Source organism: Sinocyclocheilus anshuiensis, unplaced genomic scaffold (assembly GCF_001515605.1).
Source record: "Sinocyclocheilus anshuiensis isolate Anshui unplaced genomic scaffold, SAMN03320099.WGS_v1.1 scaffold840, whole genome shotgun sequence".
Lineage (NCBI taxonomy): Eukaryota > Metazoa > Chordata > Actinopteri > Cypriniformes > Cyprinidae > Sinocyclocheilus > Sinocyclocheilus anshuiensis.
The window spans coordinates 137,340-158,290 of record NW_015552598.1 but is presented as its reverse complement, the minus strand read 5'-3'; the positions used below and the strand labels follow the sequence as shown (position 1 = coordinate 158,290).

General features: G+C 42.7%; 1 protein-coding gene across 6 annotated transcripts in view; it reads right to left on the bottom strand.

The window, feature by feature from the left end:
• Positions 1–20,944, bottom strand: part of LOC107665696 (CCR4-NOT transcription complex subunit 1-like) — a 26,799-nt gene extending 5,855 nt beyond the window's left edge. The window contains exons 1-46 of one of the 6 annotated variants that reach the window (XR_001631586.1): positions 20,748–20,944; positions 20,508–20,615; positions 20,298–20,396; positions 20,110–20,178; positions 19,970–20,024; positions 19,241–19,444; positions 18,946–19,114; positions 18,564–18,690; positions 17,833–17,946; positions 17,574–17,744; positions 17,333–17,460; positions 17,003–17,243; positions 16,797–16,916; positions 16,530–16,652; positions 13,484–13,635; positions 13,238–13,388; positions 12,905–13,106; positions 12,669–12,791; positions 12,146–12,270; positions 11,754–12,040; positions 11,573–11,651; positions 11,212–11,442; positions 10,965–11,105; positions 10,689–10,868; positions 10,480–10,596; positions 10,263–10,373; positions 10,071–10,148; positions 9,804–9,981; positions 9,580–9,734; positions 9,200–9,496; positions 8,973–9,113; positions 8,757–8,861; positions 8,525–8,644; positions 8,248–8,442; positions 7,848–7,990; positions 7,652–7,760; positions 6,730–6,899; positions 3,954–4,185; positions 3,580–3,843; positions 3,065–3,228; positions 2,008–2,125; positions 1,203–1,304; positions 943–1,116; positions 674–823; positions 370–550; positions 146–278 (exon numbers count right to left, since the gene is read on the bottom strand). Coding sequence is in view for 5 of the 6 variants with exons in the window: in XM_016456680.1 (XP_016312166.1) it covers positions 146–278; positions 370–550; positions 674–823; positions 943–1,116; positions 1,203–1,304; positions 2,008–2,125; positions 3,065–3,228; positions 3,580–3,843; positions 3,954–4,185; positions 7,397–7,566; positions 7,652–7,760; positions 7,848–7,990; positions 8,248–8,442; positions 8,525–8,644; positions 8,757–8,861; positions 8,973–9,113; positions 9,200–9,496; positions 9,580–9,734; positions 9,804–9,981; positions 10,071–10,148; positions 10,263–10,373; positions 10,480–10,596; positions 10,689–10,868; positions 10,965–11,105; positions 11,212–11,442; positions 11,573–11,651; positions 11,754–12,040; positions 12,146–12,270; positions 12,669–12,791; positions 12,905–13,106; positions 13,238–13,388; positions 13,484–13,635; positions 16,530–16,652; positions 16,797–16,916; positions 17,003–17,243; positions 17,333–17,460; positions 17,574–17,744; positions 17,833–17,946; positions 18,564–18,690; positions 18,946–19,114; positions 19,241–19,444; positions 19,970–20,024; positions 20,110–20,178; positions 20,298–20,396; positions 20,508–20,615; positions 20,748–20,849 (6,938 nt within the window). In the remaining variant the exon portion in view is untranslated. Of the gene's footprint in view, positions 1–145; positions 279–369; positions 551–673; positions 824–942; positions 1,117–1,202; positions 1,305–2,007; positions 2,126–3,064; positions 3,229–3,579; positions 3,844–3,953; positions 4,186–6,729; positions 6,900–7,396; positions 7,567–7,651; positions 7,761–7,847; positions 7,991–8,247; positions 8,443–8,524; positions 8,645–8,756; positions 8,862–8,972; positions 9,114–9,199; positions 9,497–9,579; positions 9,735–9,803; positions 9,982–10,070; positions 10,149–10,262; positions 10,374–10,479; positions 10,597–10,688; positions 10,869–10,964; positions 11,106–11,211; positions 11,443–11,572; positions 11,652–11,753; positions 12,041–12,145; positions 12,271–12,668; positions 12,792–12,904; positions 13,107–13,237; positions 13,389–13,483; positions 13,636–16,529; positions 16,653–16,796; positions 16,917–17,002; positions 17,244–17,332; positions 17,461–17,573; positions 17,745–17,832; positions 17,947–18,563; positions 18,691–18,945; positions 19,115–19,240; positions 19,445–19,969; positions 20,025–20,109; positions 20,179–20,297; positions 20,397–20,507; positions 20,616–20,747 lie in introns of all 6 variants that reach the window. The other 5 variants (XM_016456680.1, XM_016456683.1, XM_016456684.1 and 2 more) reach the window with 5 other exon arrangements.
• Positions 20,945–20,951: the final 7 nt, after the last annotated feature.

The window sequence follows — 20,951 nt, the reverse complement described above, 5'->3', positions numbered from 1 at the left end:
TAGAAGGAAAAAAAAAAAAAAAAAAAAAAAAAGAATAAAAATCGCAGTGTGAGCCCGGCTTAAATAAAAAGGAACTATGCAGTAAATGGAACTAAACACTGCTAAGAGTTTAGACAGAAATAAGTAATTAAACTCACTGCCATACCTGGTGATCTGCTCTTGAATGGCTTCAGCGTTGGCCTCGGCAAACAGATACAGCATGGTACAGCTAAAGTAGTGTGTGTGGCTGTTTGGATAACGCAACTGATTGGCTATCGCATTCAGGAACAGATAGCGGCCTGGGAGTAGGAATACAAGTCACAATGTGAACTAAAACTAAAGTTATTTTTTTTCCATTTTTTTTCCAAAGTTAATTTTTTGGTGTCTCACCCTCAGTGTCTAGATCGACTGCGAGGTTCTGGAAGATGTCCATGTGAGCCGAGTGAGTGATGGTGCTCATGGAGGGAGTGCTACCCTTGTTGTGGATGTGGGCAATGGCCTGGGTTCCAACGTACAGCACCAGAGCATTGATCAGCTGAATGTTGTAACGGTTGCCTGGCTCGTTGGACACCTGGAGGTAGAGTGGATTTTATGGAAAAAAAAGTCTCACTAACTAAAAGAGCTAAATTACAAAAAAAGATGAACATGCGAGTCTGTTGGGAATTGTTTTGTGATTCAGAGTGGCGCCCCCTACCTGCAGGTTGCTGCGCAGCTCAGAAAGGAAGGTGACAGGAGAACGGGTCTTGAGGTAGGAGTCAAGATCCTTCTTAAACTGGGATGGCATCACACCGGTGAAATTAGTGAGGATGCGGGGAGCGATGTTGATCTCACTCAGCATATCCACCTGGTGAACACACAGAAACTGTTACATACAGCACAAGATGACCACAAGCATACTTGAAGTTACAACTACATACTAAACCACAATGCATCAAATCTGATGTCAAATGTGCAACTCTCTACCTTCAGATTAGGGGTGAAGGGGTCTGGAAGCCTCATGTTGCGGGGGAAGGCACTCAGGATCAGGTTCCTCAGCTGGATGCAGTTGGGCGGGATGACGTCGCAGAAACCATAATGGTAGTCACACAGGAACTCTGGGAAGTCATGTAGCAGGACAAGCAGCACACGAAGTGTTCCCTTGGAGAAGAGAGAAACAATGCAAGGTCACAAACTGACCTAAAGAACCACTAGATAGGCTTTCAAAGGCAGGACTACGCTAATACCTTGTAGAGAATTTGCATAGGTTTGTTGAGTTCAACATTCCTTAGGAAGGGTGCAAGATACTTGAACAAGTCTATCAGCAGCTGGGCATACATTGGCCAACCCTGCGAGAGAGGAAAGAGACGTTTAAGGCACAGAAGACAGTCAGTGATTGGGACGTGGACAGACATATGGGGTGTCCAATCTTGCTCCTGGAGGGCCATTTTCCTCCAAAGTTTAGCTCCAACACAACTGCTTGGAAGTTTTGAATGATCATTAAAGGGATAGTTCACCCAAAAATGAAAATTTAGCATACGTTGTTTACACTTTGATCTGAATGTAAACAACGTATCCGCATGCATACGTTGTTTACGTATGTGATACTCTCCAAAATGGTTCTATAGGGTGACGCAGAGGAGACGAATTGTTGAATAAAGTCATTATTTTTGTTTTCTTTGCGCATAAGAAGTATTCTCGTAGCTTCGTAAAATTACGGTTGAACCACTGATGTCACATGGATTATTTTATCGATGTCCTTGCTACGTTTCTCGACCTTGATCGTGTTAGGATCCTTGCTGTCTATACAGGGTCAGAAAGCTCTCGGAATTCATCAAAAATATCTTAGTTTGTGTTCCGAAGATGAATGAAGGTCTCACAGGTTTGGAACGACATGAGGTTGAGTAATGACAGAATTTTTTTTTTTGGGTGAACTATCCCATTAAGACTTTGATTAGCTGGTTTAGATGTTTAATTAGGATCAGCAAAACTCAGCAAGAAGTGGCCCTCCTGGATTGGACACCTGATACATATCATGCAGCAGATACAGACCTTCTGTTGTGGGGTATGCGCAAGCATCCTGGCAATGAAGATGCGGTGTGAGATGAGCTCCAGCCAAGCATAGACAAAACCAGGTGCTTTAGTTGGCCTCAGGATGTGAAAGGTGTTACTGAAAAGAGACAATGTCCTTTAATACTCATTCAAAGACTGATCAACACAGTAATGGTGCAGTCGCATTAGCAACATTTCTGTGAAATTTCCCAAATACGGTCCATTATTTGTCAATAGCGTAGTGATGTATGAGGCAGAGCTCACACAGAAATACCTTTCAAACCAAAGCAGTTTTCTATTGGTAAATGTGACAAAGCCGCATGACCAACTCAAACCCACTGGTCCTACTGAAATGACTGAAATTCGCTGTGAAAATTCGCCAAACAGTGATAAGGGCCTTTCGCACCGCAGGAACCTTTTCATAGTACCAGAACTAATTGTGGATCTACCCACTTTTTGGCGTGTTCGCACCGCCGGAACTGGGAGCGATTTTAGTACCGGACTGCCTTTTTCGAGAACCAAATTAGCTCCTACTCCGGAGCAGGGTCTAACCAGCACAACTGGTACTAATCGTGACGTAAGCAGACATTGATTAGCCAAACGCGTATGAAAACGCCTTCACCCGCCATGATTTAAAACGCTGTGTAAACATACTGTAAACATTGTGTCAACTTATTTCGCAAGTATGGAGAACAGCGATAGATGGACGGACGCTGAAGTGCAGGCACTTGTAGCAAATGTAGCACTGCCAGTTGTCATTGGAGATTCTTAATCCTCCTTGCCGTTGTTTCAATCGCTTTACGTATACGTCGACTTTCCATGTCCATTATTGTGAAACCCGCGAGACACAACAAAAACACAGCTCCGATCACAGCGTCCTCCATCCTCCTGTTGTTAATGTTGTTTTTCTTTGTTTCCGTTGTTGAACGCTGCGCACAAATGACGTCGCTGTTGACCGGTTTAGTACTTTAGTACTGTACATTTAGTTCTGGAACTAAAGCGGTGCGAAAGGCCCTATTGATGTGACTGCACCTTAAAACTAATTTCATGTGCTTACCAGAAGGCAGTGAGGGTCTGGAAGTTGATGGTCTCCAGCACATGCTCTGGTGCGTTAAGCTCCAGCAGGAGCATGATGAAGATTCTGTGGTACGGAAGCTGCTGGAACTCCGTCTGCCTCACATCGTGATCCTGGATCAATACACCCACCACAATGCCTAGAACCTGCACCATGACAAGAAAAGCAGCATTTTTTTATTTGTATTTTTTTGAGATCTTGATTAAAGGGGTGGATCACAGTTTTTTTTTCTAAGCTTGATTGCGTTTATGGGGTGCAGTCTAACGTTAATGCTGTTAAAAAAAAGGAAGTAACTCGTTGTAGTCCCTACCAGCCGTTTCTGTAGGCATTAAACCACCAGAATTTTAAAAGACGCTATCTCCATTTGCATTGAACTTTCTGCTTCGTAACTTTGCAGATATTGTTTATGCTCAAACAGCAACATTACACACTAACTAACGTTAAAGTGAAATCGCAATCAACCACCCCTTTAAAGTCACCACTGAGCCACATCTAACCATTGTAAGCATTCCAACCTTGTTGAGCAGGTTGATTTTGGTGACTGTGTTGGTGGCCTCTCCGGAGTGTTTGACAAGAAGCGCAATGAGCCGAACAAAAGCATCCAGGTTATGGTAGCACTTGGCTCTGATGATGGCGGGGCTGGTGGTTGGGTGCTGCTGTTCGGCTTGAGCGCGGTAACTGATCTCCACGCACATTTCTGTGCACAGCCGGAAAAAGCGAGTGATGAGGTCATCGGTCTTCAGGATGCCCTGCTGGTGCATCTGTAAGAAAAAACAAGGCATGTGTGAATTAAGTAATGCAGGTCAATTACAGCATTGAGAGGAACCAAGTTGAGACTTGAAATGTTTGCATTTTGAGTGTTACTGCTAACCTGGCCAACAAATGCAGAGAAGGCCTTGGTGCTGTCTCTTCCTGCAGCTGCTGAGTGGTACAGGTTGACCCATTCTCTCAGCAGGTACTCTGCTTTCTCTCTAAGGCCTGGTGGGTCATCGTACTCAGAGGCTTGAGAAATCCCAGAGTGCATCATGAAGTTCGGCCCACCATGGTGACGATCGATCATGGCCTCATAGTTGGAACGGACAACATCCATCAGCTGGGGCAAACTAGGGGTTCCACAGAAGTAATTCCAGGTTACTTAAATTTTCCATAACCAATCGGACACTCAATTGACCTATCAGTAAGCCCCGCCCCCCTTAGTTACTGTTGCTCCCTCGGACAAACAAATGGAGCTGCTCACTCTCTTACAATGACAGCTGTCAGTGTGAAAACCTTGTCCCACAATGTTTTTGAACAATTTTGGACACAGAAGGGCCACCATTCAAGTGGGAATTAAATATTCCATGGAGGGATATATATATATATATATATATATAAAAGATTTTAAAATAAATATGGTGGGGGTAACTCGAAGCAAGGGTTCACAGATCAATGCAAGCGGGAGAAGTCTCATATTATGGCCGTCACGATCGCAGATGACAACATGCAGGATCAACACTGTTCATGTATCACAGGGTACAATTAATTTACATTTAACCATTTACATATGGAGAGGCACTGAAATGTAGACCTTCGTTTATGTGTTTTTGACCTACACTGTACATTAGGGCTGCACGATATATCGTTTCAGCATCGACATCGCGATGTGCGCATCTGCGATAGTCACATCGCAGGATGTGCGATGTTTAGCATAAGCTACTGATCGTTATATTTATAGTAGCAGAGCTACTGCACGATTTTCAGTGCTGGAAATTATCCTTTGTTGAAACTTCCGCGTCGTCGTTCCACGACTTCCTGCGCTCTGCAGGTCACGGTTGCTTAGCAACGGCAGATGCCACGAAAGCGCAAGCTCCCGAGCACTTTGGAAAGAAGGAGAAAGCGGCATGACTGGCATTTTCCCACGCATTTTTAGGTGCGACATGTGAACGACATGCGCCACATCCAGTGTAGATAGCATCACTGATAATGAATTCATTGTATTTTGTCGCATCGCCCCGCACTGCTCACGCGCGTCTGTTGTAGGCATGGTGAGAGCCAGGCAAATGCATGTGAACACTGAATTCTGTTCACTTCTGCGTCTATTTGTGCCTGAAATACTTTGCTCTGCAAGTATCCTTGTAAACGCAGTTGCTTATGGCTTAGGCGAAGGAAAACAACTGAGAAAGAAAATGGATGTATGTAACAGTATATTGGTTGACAGCAGTTTAATGTTCCTGAGGCTTTCTGTGTTATGAATGTTAATCAAACAGCAAAACACAAAGAAAAATCACTTTTGTAGCTTTAAAGGGGTCATATGACGTTGCTAAAAAGAACATTATTTTGTGTATTTGGTGTAATGAAATGACACATCTGAATATTTGGGTTGAACTGTTCTGGAACAGTGTTGTAATTACAACTTAACCACTGATTTCTAGTCATGTCCTCTTTTGGAAGGCCAAACAAAGTAGTTTTGCTTTCACAACGAAACACACGGCGGGCTAGAGTGAGCGGAGGCCGGAGGCCTGGAGTAAGCGGAGGCTAGCGGGCTTGAGAACGGCGTGGCCAGCGGATTCGACGAAGGAGCGTCCGGCGGGCTCGCGGCAACCACATGTGATGACTCCGGGCTGGAGCAATTTTAGGTAGGCGTGGTTGACTCTTTAACTTTTATAAAGAATATCTCTTTGGATTTGAGACTCGAAGTCTTTGCAACTTTACAGATCTTCTTTATGCACCAAGAGCTTGTAACACTCCAAAGAGAAAGGAAAAATTTAAATCACATCATATGACCCCTTTACCCCACGATTTATTAGATTTAATTAATACAGTGAAGACTATGCAGTGTTATTTTACATTTGATTATTCAATTTCTGTACCTGAATACTGTTAGACTTACCTGAAAAATATAAAGCACTGCTTATTTCATTTCTATCTTTGTTCTGTTATATTTATCTATGCTCGTAATTTGTTTATTTCCTATGCTGATTTACTTGCCTACAAAATCACCCCAATCATCGATTATTTTTTTTCCCAAATAAACTATTCAAGTCATGTGGTGATTTTTTTTTCATATTGGAATGTATATCGCAGAAAAATAAAATATTGCAATGTGAGTTTTTTCCAATATCGTGCAGCCCTACTGTACATGTGAGAACAGTCTGCTATTTAGGTTTGTACGTTAGCATGGACGCACTAACTTTAACATTAGTTTTAGCCAGAGATACCTTGCTGAAGCACAAGATGACAACGTTCTCCTTGAGCAGATTAAAATTGTAACTTAATGAGAGTATGACAACAAGAAAATGAACGTTTTTGTCTTCATTGGGATTGGGGTTGAATGCTTAGGGACATTTTGCTCTGTTTTGTTTGGGTTTAGGAAATGTAATAAAATAAATTATATTGCCCATCCTCTCAGGATACCTGGAATCAGTGTTACAAGTACCCCAGGCACATCGTTTTTCCATTTTTACAGCATAAACACCATAAAACCGATGCAAGCTTCGGATCCTCCAATGTTTCTCTATGGTGCTGAAACCTAAAGTTAATGAAACCTAATGTCCGAGTTCCGCTCCCCGTGCAACTGATACTCAATTGCCATTGGCTCATCTGCGTTCGAGGGGAGGGGCTTGCCGATAGGTCAATTGCAGGACCAGCAACATAAGCACTTGTCTTACCCTTCAGGAGCATTGGCTCTGGAGTGGGCATTGGTCCTCATCAGCGTCTCAATGGTGTGGAAGAGATCCGCTTCAGTGATGTGACTCACGCTACGTTCATCAACCAGTAGGAGCTTCACCAGCTGCATGGCGAATGCCACGGCCATGTAGTTGAGCCCGTTCTCCATGGACTAAAAAAAAAAAAACACACACATGGTGTAAGAATCTACTAATTTACAACGGTTTCCTTTTAAGTCCTAGAGACACTCTCCTCACCTGAAAAATTGTAACTTAATGAGAGTATGACAACCAGAAAATGAATGTTTTCGTCTTCATTGGGATTGGGGTTGAATGCTTAGGGACATTTTGCTCTGTTTTGTTTGGGTTTAGGAAATGTAATAAAATAAATTATATTGCCCATCCTCTCAGGATACCTGGAATCAGTGTTACAAGTACCCCAGGCACATCGTTTTTCCATTTTTACAGCATAAACACCATAAAACCGATGCAAGCTTCGGATCCTCCAATGTTTCTCTATGGTGCTGAAACCTAAAGTTAATGAAACCTAATGTCCGAGTTCCGCTCCCCGTGCAACTGATACTCAATTGCCATTGGCTCATCTGCGTTCGAGGGGAGGGGCTTGCCGATAGGTCAATTGCAGGACCAGCAACATAAGCACTTGTCTTACCCTTCAGGAGCATTGGCTCTGGAGTGGGCATTGGTCCTCATCAGCGTCTCAATGGTGTGGAAGAGATCCGCTTCAGTGATGTGACTCACGCTACGTTCATCAACCAGTAGGAGCTTCACCAGCTGCATGGCGAATGCCACGGCCATGTAGTTTAGCCCGTTCTCCATGGACTAAAAAAAAAAAAACACACACATGGTGTAAGAATCTACTAATTTACAACGGTTTCCTTTTAAGTCCTAGAGACACTCTCCTCACCTGAGCCAGGTGTAAGTCATACTGCTGCATGTTGACCAGGTGGTTTCTAATGAGGAGCTCTACGGCCTCAACATTGTACTTGTATTCATCTCTGCACTCAATCAGGCATCTGTAGGGCGTGTAGAAGAAAAGGTTAGGACGTTCAAGACCTGTCTATGCTTGTAACATAAGTTTACACCGCAGTTGTAATACTGGCCTGGTGATTTGTTTGTTGCACCACTGTGGACCGTAGGCACGACCGTCCTGTAGGGCTTTCAGCACCAGTAGGTGGCACTCCCTGTAGCTCAGCAAAAGATCAGGATCAGCGCCACTGGTGGCATCCAGCAGACCCTCGACAGCCTGAGAGTGAGCAAGCAAGCATAAGATTTGTTAGATTTTAGCGGAGTATTGCAGGGATATCCAGTCTTACACATGTAAGGCCAATGACCCTGCAGTGTTTAGCTACAAAACATTTGCTTGGACGTTTCTGGTGATCCTGAAGACCAAAAGTTGTTAGGATTAAAGCTGAACTCTGCAGAACAGTGGCCCTCCAGGAGCAGGATTGGACAACACCGCCATAAAGTGTAGTCAAGTTTTTCTCCCAGAGTCTCTCTAACCTTCTGCAAAAGGCCCAGGGCAGCAATGCCATCACGGGAGTTTCTAGCCATGACAACGGCCTCCAGAAGGCTGCGTATGGCCTGGGTCTGTGGGTTCATGGCTAGGGCAGGTGGAATTGCATGCAGGTGTTGCTCCAGGTCTGAAATGCACTTATCATAGATGTGAGCCACATCATCTGTGGGCCATGCCTGTTGCTGCAATGTAGAAAAGACAACCTTTGAGCTACCTAACCAATGTGACAACCAAACACAACCACTTCAAGGATGGGGTCTGTACCTTCATTGGTTGGGCAAGGAAACCAGTGGGCTGAGACAGGTCATTACTGGGTAGGAAGCCTGGGACATTACGGGCAAACTCCTCATAAACAGCCAGCTGTTTAGGATCCACTCCACCGACCTGGAGAAGAGAAGCAAGTCAGAATCTAACATTTTCATAATAGTAAAAAAAGTAAAAAAAAAGTAAAGAATAGTAAACCATTGACCCAATGAGAAGTTTACAAAGAACTCACCTTCAGTCTGATCTGCTCTGGCATGCGCTCAGCCTGATAGGTGAGCACCATAGGGTCACAGTAGCGACGGCCTTCTTGGCGAGCATGCTTCCTCAGCTCGAATTCCTGCAAGACAGAGAATCAAACCGTTTTTTTTGGCTGTATGATATTACATGACCATGACAAGCAGCTGTTCTTTAACTGGTGTAACAATTAGGATAGTGTGCAGGGACTCACAGTTGCCAGCCTCTTGTCCATCTCTGGTCCAGCTTTCTCCACTGCGGTCTTCTGGATAAAGCAACAAGCAAGCTCACAGTTGTCCTGTGCAATGCGAGCAGCCGCCTCTTCCATCATCTCTCTCTGCTGGGGTGTGGGAGCCTAAAATGGACATGCTCAGCGAGTCAGAAAATGCTGAAAATTAAATAATTTTGTGTGTTCGGATGGAGTGGAAAATCTTTCCCTACCCTAAGAGCTGCAGCAAAGCTGTTCTTCAGGTTGGTGGCGATGCTTATGAGCAGAGGCTCCCTGCAGGTGATCATGGCCATGCCGGCGGTCAGGTTACGCATCATGTGGTGGGCGGCCACACGCATGTGAGACTCCTCAGAGTCTAGTGCGAAGTCCTTCCTGACTATCTGCTCACAGGTGGTCATGGCAATCTTGATGGATCGGTCCACCACTGGGTGAACCAGTTCCTGTACAGCACGCTCAATTGCTGGTCTCACACACTGCTTCAGCTGAGGGTGGGCCTGTAGTAATGGGATCTACACAAAAAGCGAGGAAGAACATTTTTATATTTGAAAACAAGTTAAATTTAGAAAAGTTGTTTTGGAAGTGCAAGACTAACGTTAACATTGATGTTGATGTGCGGGGCCAGGCCAGCCAAGGCATACACATTGATGTCATGGTAGCTGAACTGTGGTGTGGGTGGTCCAGTGGCCGTACAGGTCGTGGTGGTGGCCGGAGTTGACGGAGCAGCTGTAAATGGAACAGAATCTACTCCTGGTTAAACAGGAAATGGTAAACTATGGAAAAAAATCATCTTACAACGTGCCTGTTGTAGTGTTATACCTGTTGTAACTATAGGCAGCATCTCTTCAGGAGGCTTGGTCTCTTTCTTTGGTGCAGAGAGCTGTTCCTCCAAGTTCTTCAGCTTCTCTTTGTCTCTCAGTAGGTTTCCTGGTTTTAGCTCACTGATGTCCAAAGACAGATTCTTGCAGAGCACCTCAATCTCAAACTTGAGGTTAAGCTGTGAAGAGAGAATTGTGGAACTGAGTGAAAACTACTTCCACTGGAAGCTTATGTACCACAAGTTTAGCGTCAATGAAAGCAACTGACCTTTAAGTCATGTTCCTGGTGGAGCTCAGCCAGTACATTCATGATACCCATGGTCCAAGGGTTCTGCGGTCTGAAGATCTACAAAACAGGGCACCAATTGTTAAAAGAGGTTATATGTCCTGATATTTGCAAAACTGGCCCACACTCAACACCTGACATCAAAATTGGGAGAGAAAACTGCATGATTATTACCACACTCCGTAGACTTGATTCCAAGACTTTGGCCACAAAGGGGACGACATACAGTAACTCCTGTTGGCCTTTCACATAAGCCTCCAGCAAGAGAGATTTCAGCTCCAGGTCCTATAAGAGCAAAACATTAATGCAGTAACACGGCAGGTATAATAATGAATTGGATCCTTTTATAAATGTTTCAAGCTCAGGCAATGGATAATAAAAATAAACTCACTGTGTACAGGATGGGTTTGTTTTTAGCTAGGGTGATCATTCCAAGCCAGTGACCCAAATTCTTCAGCAGGGATCGATCTGAGAAGTTAGCAGCTGCCTTATCAGAGGTAAGGAGGACCTGAAAAACAAAATGGGACAACATTATGTCATCGTAATGTAGGCATACCTAGGTTTTATGACTTTAATCATGTTATATTTCAAGAAAATTACCTTGATGTTTCTGTAAGTCTCATTGAGAACCATCTTGACAAACTCTGGGTTTTTCAATGTGTCCAGGAAGTTAGAATACAGGCTGTGGAAGTTGGGCTCAATGCTGACACGCTTCATAACCAGGTACTGAGAGACCCAGGGCATGAATTCTTCTTTCACAGTCTCTTTCAGCTCCTCCACCTTCAAAATCACAGCAAAAGATGATTTAGGAGGTAAAAGCACAAACTTATGATATATAACTTAAAGATACAGATTGTAAGAAAAAAAAACAAACACCTTTTGGGACATGTTTGATTGGGATAAGTTGTTGAAGATGAATGCAATCTTCTCCTGAACATTCTCTGGGGGCTCAACGATCCTTTCAGTTTGGTCTGTGGCCACCAACAAGGTGTCAATGTTTGTGGTGTTGATTGAAGGCTGTGGAAGAATTTAAAACATAAAATACCACAGAGATGAGTCCATCTTGGACCAATGATACATTTCAGAAAATGACATTAATGGAACAGTGATTATGTGCACTCACTGGCACGTCCTTCTTCGGTCCAACAGCTGTAGGTCTCGTGATGGTGGTGGTTTTGGCAGTGGTGGTTGTTGTGGTGGCTGTGGTCACTAAGGTGCTGGCCTGGCCAGGTAGAGGGGCTTTGGGGGTCTGAGACTGAGCTTGAGCCTGGGCTAAAGCCAGGCTACCTGGGGTGGTAATGGAGCCTTGCATCTTCACAGGAGGGTCTCTGGACTGCTGGCCATACTCTATATACTATACACAGAAAACAGACAACATACAACAGCAGACTTATTCAGCTGAAAGTTTAACCAACTAGTGCAGAGTGAGATATTACAGGACAACGCTGTGGGCATGACCAAAATACAACGAAAAACTAGGTTACCTCTTGTAAATGGTGCGGAAACTGCAGGAAATGGGCTATTGACGCCAAGTGCTGACAGTACTGAGGATAGTCCTTCAGTCTGAGGAAGAGAACGGTTCAGATTTAAAACAATTCAACATATCAAGATGCAAATTAAATCTTGTGTGGTGGCTGGGAAGCCAAGAAAAACTACTGACAGTACCTATTTTTAAATCTATCTAGTGCAGCGATCCCAAAGTAATACATCTTTGATCCGAAAGGTTTGCGTAAGGCTTCCAGGACATATCGTAAGGCCAAGCCCAGAGCCATGTATGTGACCAGGCCTTTCTCAATGATCCCCCCAAAGAGGCAAGCGGTGATGTGTAGCTCTTTGTCTGGATACTGAGGGAAGAATCGGTACTCCTCAAACAGATTCCTCAGCATGCAGTTAAAAACTTCCCGTTCCCGCTTGATGTTCGAGTCCTTAAATCTCTGCAGCATTTCCAGCACCTACATTGTAAGAATCACTATGAATTCGAAAGCTGTACCTTAGAAATTAGCGTATTAAGAACGAGCAAAAGCACCATTCTACTCTGTTCCTTCTGTTGATCTCACCTCATCCACGGACATTGTGGGGTGCGGCGGATGGTTGTAGATGCGCTGGAAGTAGCTGTTTGCCTCATCGTCTATCTCCTTACTAAAGTGCTGGTTTGCCTCGGGCCACACCTGAGAGAGGTCAGCTGTAGCAAAGGAAAAAACCTGTTACAGCACTTTATGAATTTAAAAATCACTTAATTTGAAGAAAGCCCGACTAAAGCACAAATTCAGAAAAAAACAAAACAGAAGTTCCAGGCAAACAGTTTGTTTTACTTCATATGTCTGATGGAAGAAAATAATATTTACACACGGATCCAAGCTGGTTGCCAAGAACATCTTGCAGTAATGTAGACTGACCTGTTAGTTCCTCTTAGGTTCTAATGTCATTTTTGGCCCAGAGATGAAATTGCACAGAGATAAGACTCTGAAATGTGTCAAAAGGACTTTTGTAAGGCTCTGAGTGCCAGTTTTGAGAGGAAATACAGCTTGAGGCGCCTGGCACTCTCTCAGCCACACCACCACTTACAGGCCTTCATCTTACTCTGCTGGAAGGTGGATGGGTTCAGCCCCGGTGTGCTCATCTTCCTGGTGCCGAAGGGGTCACTGCTGACAGCGGGCATGCCCAAACCTGAGCCAATCCCAGTCAAGCTTGAGCTCAGAGGACCTACAGAAGCAATTCAAGAAATGCAATTGTAATCAAACAAACTGGAAAACAGTAGTGCATCCTCACTAGGTTTTAGAACAGAGTTTCATAACTCCATTGAAGTCTCATGGTACCTTGGAGCTGAGAAGAGAGGGGGTTGATTCCTGGGAAAGCTGTGCTGGGGTTTGGGTTGGGCAGGTTTGAGAAGGCTTTGGCTGGGGACTGGGGGTTACTGAAGGCAGAGCCCTGCAGGCTGGGGAATCCTTGCATGCTCGGGGTGTGAGAGGTGGACGAGACACCTAGACTCAAAGAGCCCATCGCAGAGAGAGGGTCCATCTGAAATACAAAGACACATATTTGAGTACAACACCATCAAAATACAATTCAGCCACAACACCATCAAAATACAATTCAGCCAATCTTGACACCAATAGCCTTTTTCATTCAGTAGATAATGCCACAGTTACCTGCACAGGTGAAATAGCATCTAAGCTGCTGGTGCTGGGAGCTCGTCCCTTTGGCAAGACTCCTGGTGGTGGCTGCCGGGCCTTGTTCATCACATTGCTACAGTTGGCCACCATGGTCAAAATTGTCTCTGACAGCTCTTGAGACACACTCCTGCTCAAAGAAACCAACAAAACCAAGTGTTTAACATCAACCCAAGCTTCTCCTTAAAATGCTTAAAAACATGCGCAAGGGCTCTATATACGCACCCAGCACAAGACTGCAGACATGCAAGCATGGTAGCCAGTGTTTCAGGAGGAAGTTGAGCACTTTTCGGCTGGTCTTTCTCTGGGACCAAACCACCCATGATAGAGGGACAACGTCTCTTCAGGAATGTGACACACGCCTGGATGAACGGCTCCTAATCGACAAACATGACACGTCAGTAGGGCTGGGCGATTTTTCCGATTTTATCGATGAATTCAAATTTAATGTTTTGCAGCGATTTTATTTTTTAGAAATCGAGGAATCGCGACTTTGAATATAAATATTACCAAATGCTACAATTAGACACTTAAATAATATGCCAATCATAACAGTAAAGAGAAAAGAACGATCCAACCGCATGTCGGCACACGTGATTAACCGCTCACGTGTGATGTGCTCATATCGCGAGGTGCCGTTCACACAGAATGCGCTTTTGAGTTGACAAAGATGCAACATGGACAGTGGAATAGAAAAAACATGCAAAAAGATGTGAACTTCTTTTAATTTGAGCGCTGCGTTTTTATAATGCCATTTCATGCGTGAGATGCTGCAACAGTCAAACGCGTCCAAGTTTACGTTGAAAAAACAATGGAAAAGCAGCGCAATCGAATAAAAAACCTGTAAAGAACTACTACTGTATGTCTAATATTTAATGTTTGCATCATGGTGACAGGCTGAAAGCTGCTGTTCGTTGTTTACACAGAACATTTATTGTTAATATTCTACTGGTGTTATACCTTCAGAAGTCAGAAAGAGCTTTATTACCAAGTATGTTTACACAGACAAGGAATTTGACTTAGTGACAGGAGCTTCCATTCCAGTGCAGGAGAAAGTATTGGACATAGGAATTACACAGTAGAGATGGAGTATAATACTAATATAAGAAAAACAGAAAATTAAATAATGCACTATATACAGAAGTACAAATATATAGAAACGTAACTCAGGGTTCCCACTCTTTCATGAACACCAAATTCAAGGACTTAAGGACTTTTTCAAGCACCATTTTTATTATATCAAGCACCTATCAAATTCACACCCCAGCATATGTAGTGTCATGAAAGACCTTACATTACTTAACATTTCAGACCACGCGTTTGCGTTTTCATGTGGACGGAGATTTTTTTTTAAACGGAAGAAGGAAAAACTTCGTTTATAAAAATACACGTGTACATGGCCTTATTTTAACTAAAAAAGACAAGTAAATAGTAAATAATAAAATAAGAACAAATAAATTAATGACAATCAATAGCACAAACAAAAACAATAACAAGATACAAATTAAATTAACTGTACTTAAATTTTTTCAGTTAGGTCTAACTATAATCTATTCAACTGTAAAATAACACTGGATATTCTTCACTGTACAATGAAAGACAGCAGCAGGTTTATTTAGGCTGCTGTCTCTTTAAGACCTCATGCACGGATCTAATATATTGATACACTCTCAGCTTTCTCTGATACACTATGATTACTTTTCTTTTTAGGAGCGCTTGTCCTCCTAATTAAAAAAAAAATAGGAGCACCTTCTGATCAATAATCAAAAATTCGCCTTTCTAATACGAGCTGACATTTGACCCCTTAAAGTGACTTACAGGGGTATTTTCTTTTTACATTTTCCAATGGCATGAAATTAGTATTAATAAATTAATTTGTACTACAGAGGTGGCACAGAAGAACACAAGTGGCTTGTAGGTACATTTTCAGACGTTTAATGACGCTCAGAGGTGGCATGAGTGCAATTAAATTCACACATTCATGTGGAGATTAATGTTTTAAATATAAAATTTTGAATACAGAAATATTAAATGATTCAAATAACTGAAATTATATGCTAAAAATTAAACTAAATCCACCAGCAGGTAGCGCCAAGTCACTGATTTTACGTGACACACACGTTGCGGGAGTGGGCGGTAATGGTCAGAAATTCAGGGGGAGTGGGCTTAAGAAAACTGTCCCGCTCAGGTCTCTAGGCTGTGCGTCAACATGTTTTTTTTTTTCCGCGCTCCCCCATCTCCACCCCCAATCATTAGTGCCGCTTGTTCGGTCTTTGACAGAACATATAGGACAATTTTTTAAATAGCGCCATAAAATTTATTTCAAATTTAATTCAAGTACTTTCCAGGCCTTGAATCCATATGTCTGAAATTCAAGTACTCTCAAGTACTTTCAAGAAGCGTGGGAACCCTGGTAACTGTTTAAATGAATGTACAGATATATTTACAAGTGCGCAGTCATTTTGAATTTGAATTACATTGACTGTTGAGAATTTTTTGAAGCATTTTCATTGTAGCCTATTATTTCTGAACATATAACATGTAGGCTACAAGACAAGTTTGTACAGGATGCAATTGTAGTTCATGCATCTTTTATGCAAAGATATTTAACAAGTGATTTGTTTAACATTTACATCATGTTGACAACTTCATGTGTGCTGCACTTAGAATAGAATTTTCTTTAACTAGAGGGTTAATAAAGAAAAAGCTATTTGAATCATGTTGTAGTAACATTTTTAAGTTGACTAGTTAAAAATCGTAAAAAAAAAAATAAAAAAAAAATCGGTCAAACGTTCTGGAAAAAAAAAAAAAAAAAAATCGAGATTTAATTTTTTTGCCAAATCGCCAAGACCTACACGTCAGTCTTCATGTGCACTGACTTAGAATTCAAAATATCATACCGTTCATAAGTCTGGGGTAAGTATGTTTACTTTTTTCAGTAAATATACAATAAACATTAAAAGTAACAGACACTTATAATTTCATTTATAAAAAATGATTTCTATTTCAAAAGATGCTGTTCTTTTGAACTTTGTTCAATGTAAAATCTTGGAAACTAAAGTATAAGCAGCACAACTGTTTTCAACATTGATATGTTTGAGCAGCAAATCAGCATATTAGAATGATTTCTGAAGGATCATGTGATACTCAAGACTGGAGTAATGGCTGCTGAAAATTCAGCTTTGCAAAAAAAGAAATTATTCAAAAGCTTAACAAAAAAAAAAAGACTCCAAACTTTTGAACAGTAGTGTCAAACTGAAAGCTCACTTACCCCGTGCTCTCGAATTTTGTCAGTGAGCCATTTGTCAAGTTTGAGGTATTCACGGCGAGAGGCAAGTGCAGCAAGGTCAATAACAAAGGCAAATGGAGTACCATTCAGCAGCATCGATAGAGACTGCAATGCACAAAAACAAGAGCATTCAAAATGTTGAGTACCACTGAAGTACTAAATGAAGTACCACTTTTTTAATATAAAAACTTGTTTTCAGTCTCCAACCCTATTAATGTACTCATGACATCAGGAGCAGGAGATCAGTACCTTCAAGTCCTGAGCCACATCCAGGATGCGGGATAGCTTGGCCTGGTCGTATTGCTCTCCTCTCATGTACCACTCAGCCATAGAGTGCATGATCAGCTGGCGGATGGAGGGGGACTGGCCCTGGAAACATAACCCAGGCACATTAATACACAGTGACAGCAGAACAGAACTTTGCGCCTCTTCAAACTGATGTTAAATCCACCCACCTGTCCATGCCAGGCATAGTGCAAGATGATGGCAGAGTTGGGGTGGTTGCCCAGGAAGATGGGCATGAGGGTGGAGATGAGCTCATGACGCAGGGTGTGCCAGGAGGTGCTGATCTGTAGCAGCGCCAGCACTAGCATGTCCGGGCAGTGCTTGATGGGAAAGCTGAAGAGCTGCTTCACCTGTTCATAATGCCCGACTTCAGAGAGGCGCAAGAGGCTCTCCACTAGGTCCAAGCTCTTCCTGTTAAACAAAGCGAAAAGAGACTATATAAAACATACAGAACACAATATTTAGAAAAACTAGATGGTCTTAAATTGGTCAAGACTTACCATGTGGCTATTTCTCTGTTGTCATCCTCAGGTGGGGCCTTCAGGATGTCAATGGCAACAGTATGACAGGGATAGTCAACAAAGCAGAAGACTTCAGGACTCATCAGCGAGTGTTGAATGAATGACAGCTGGAGAACACAAAAGAGCAGGACTTCAATATGCTACTTTATTTCCAATGCAAGTTCTAGACAAATTAGTTTAATCTGAATTGGCGACACTTCAAACTAAGACTTTTTTCTACCTGTCCTTCTGCATGCTTCCATGGTCTGTAGATGAGATCCACTGGGAACACCTCCATTCCCAGACCCCTCTGGATCCCACAGACCACTATCTGAAGCCCCTTACTGTCCCGGATCAGGAAGCATGGGTGATCCAGCTCATAGGTCACCTCTTTGAAATTCAGATTGGGGTTCTGAGAAGAACAAGCAGAGTTAAATTAAGTTCTGTTCTGCTAACTAATGTTTGATCTGGTAATGCATCTAAAACAAACACAGCCTTACCACTTCTTTGACCACATCAATTAGAACTTCAACATTCCAGGTGTGGGCCTGAGAGCCGTCACTCTTGTCCTTCCCATCACTCCAGATCCCACCACCCACTGGATTTGAGATGGACTACAGATAAATAGAAAAACTAGTTACTCAAACCTGTTCAGACTCCCTATCTGACCCTTTAACTCAAACTTTGGCTGCGTTTACACTGCAAGTCTTAATGTACAGATCCGATCTTTTGACCATATCCGATTTTTTGGCACGTCTGTTTACATTCACTTTAGACACGACTGGTATCCGATATCTGTGTTTACATTAATTCCCACCCAAAAGGATTGTCTGCAGTGATCGCTTTACTATGCACATGGTAGACCCTCGGGTTTTAAATGGCTGTGCTTTTAAAATTATTTATATAATTCACGTCGAATGGCCATTATTATTTGCCAGCATGGACAACGGCTGTCATGGATGTTTTGCAGCCCAAAATCTGACTGAACGGATAAAGACCGGAAAATAACGCTAATTTTAATTTGTTAGACTATTTTATCCAAAGAAATCGGATCTCGTGCAGGGTTTTTGTGTTTACACGTGTGCAACAAATTCTGATCTGTGTCAGATGTGAGCGAAAGATCGGATTTTTTGTGCCAGTGTAAACGCAGCCTTTGTTACATTACAATTCCAGCAGAACCAAAACCAGGCCCAGACAGAAACAATTTTAACAGTTATAGTTAACAACATACCTGCAGGCCGATGCCATCGGACAGCCCAGAGTGAGTGCGGGCCATCATGCCCAGCACTCTGGCCACCTGACTGGCTGTCACCTCTCGCACCCCATACTGCAGGATTATGTTCCTGCACTCTTCAAGACTGGGAAAACACACAAATCAATAAATCATGGGAATCCCTTTAAATTTAGAGTATCAACAGTACACTTTCAGGTTATATTCACCTAAAACTGTCATTTAGATTTTTCCCCATATAACTCAAAAGAAGAATTTCTTTTCTATACATTGACCACATTCATGCCAACAAGGAACAGCATACAGATTTGAAATAACATGAAGATGTGTAAATGACAAATTACATTTTTGGGTGCTTCTTCCCCATTTAAGCTGTTAATACCTTGCACAAAAGCCATAGCCAACTTCTTGCATGAAGTCAGCAAGTGAACTCTCCATCATGGTCTTGTTCAATTCTCCAGAGTCTGGCAGGATCCGGTCCATGAGAATGTCCCGTTTGTCAGGGTACAGCAGTGGTGCGAGCACCACAGGACAGCGCTCCTGTGGGAAATCTGGGACACAAAAAAAAACACAGGACTAAATGACTCTAGAGCACAGCATGAGAACCAGTTCCCATCGGGAGAACTAGCCAAACATAACATGTAAGAAGTAATTATTTAGTGGATTTTTCCACCAACCTCTGCACAGTGTTTTGAGGAACGCGTCAATCTGCTCTTGTCCGACACCGCTCGAGCCCTTCTGGCCGAACAGAAGATGGGAGAGGAGCAGATGCAGAACCTCTATGGCAATGTCCTGGAAGCCACCTTCCTGATTCCCTCCGAGGTCTGCGTCCACGTACGAGCGGAGGAGGTCAGGGAGCTTCTGCTTCACAAATTGAGCAGCTGTGAAAGAAAGTTACAGGGGTTTGAGCTGAAAGCCTTTGCAGAGAATCTAAGGCCATGTCCACACGTACATGGGTATTTTTATAAACAGTTTTTCCTTCTTCCGTTTTAAAAAAAATCTTCGTCCACATGAAAACGCAAATGCATGCTATGAAGCACTGTCAAGAGCATGCCAAACCAACAGGTGGCGATATAATCAACCGTAAAGCCATGTTGGCCAATCAGAAGCCTGAAAAAGTTTCCAGTAGTCGGAGATAACGGTGCATGCTCTGACGTCACAAGCCAAAAACTCCGGTTTCGCTGTCTAAACGATAACACTGCAACCAGAGTTTTTGAAAATCTTCACCCTTGCAGGAGTTTTCAAAAATGTTCAATTTCAGTGACCTGGTGCTGCATTTGCGTGTGGACGAACGGCCAAACCGCGTAGAAAAAGCTGCTTTTCGAAAATAACCGCGTTCGTGTGGACAGGGCCTAATGCTGCAGAAGTGAAACTGAAAAATTAAGAGTCAGGAAGTGAACACTTACCAAACCCTCGGACGTCTGCGTTACTGGAGTTCAGCAGAGCAAGGCCAAAAATCACCTAGGAAAATCAGGTACATTTTTAAACAGCCATTCTCACAATTTTTGACATTATTTTAGAATATATTGGAACACTTTATGCCTACCTCCTGAACCTTGCTTAGCTTAAGAACTTTACTCAGCTGAGTAAATAAATGAGGTGATGGTTTCAAACTCTACAAACAAGCAGACATGAAACCAATGAACTCATTGAGTATCAAACAAGCACTTAAATCACAAAACTGCCAAATTTGAATACAAAAGGTTAAATATTTTGAAAGCCAGATCAACAAACCTTTTGATAGTGCAGGGGATTGTCAATGGCGTAGCAAAGCGTTGAAATAAAATTTGGTTTCGTAATAAGACACACACACTCCTGGATCAGAAATTGTGTCTGAAGTAAAAAAGAGATGGGCAATAAAACATTAAAACAAATTCTGAAACTAATAAACTACCATTTTTGATAAAGAGTCTCAATTTTCAAAGCAAAAGCTACATTTATTACCTGGTGGAAATCTTTGCCACTGCTTTTACCATCGCCACTGAAATCCACATGGGAAAAGAGACAGCGTAATAAATGCTGGTCTGCCTCAGGGCCGTGACGATTCACAATCTGAGGAAAAGTGATGCATCAAATTGTCAGTACCTTCAGTTCCCTGATGTAACTAGCAATGCTGACTTAGTTATCTAAATTTCAGGTTAAAAATTAAGCATATTTAACGACACCTAAACACCATCAACTCACATGTTGTATTTCCTGCTGGCTGGCTCTGTAGTTTTTCTTAGTTAAATTGTCCACCAGGTAGCTGATTTGAGACAAAGCCAGCGAGAGCGAGTCAAGATTCATTGCTGGTTGGGGCGGAAGCAAGCGGCCGAGCCCGGCGCAAAATCACCATTATTCCCCTTTAGTCACTTCAGTGATAGGTTACTTCTGTCGCCCCCCTCCCCC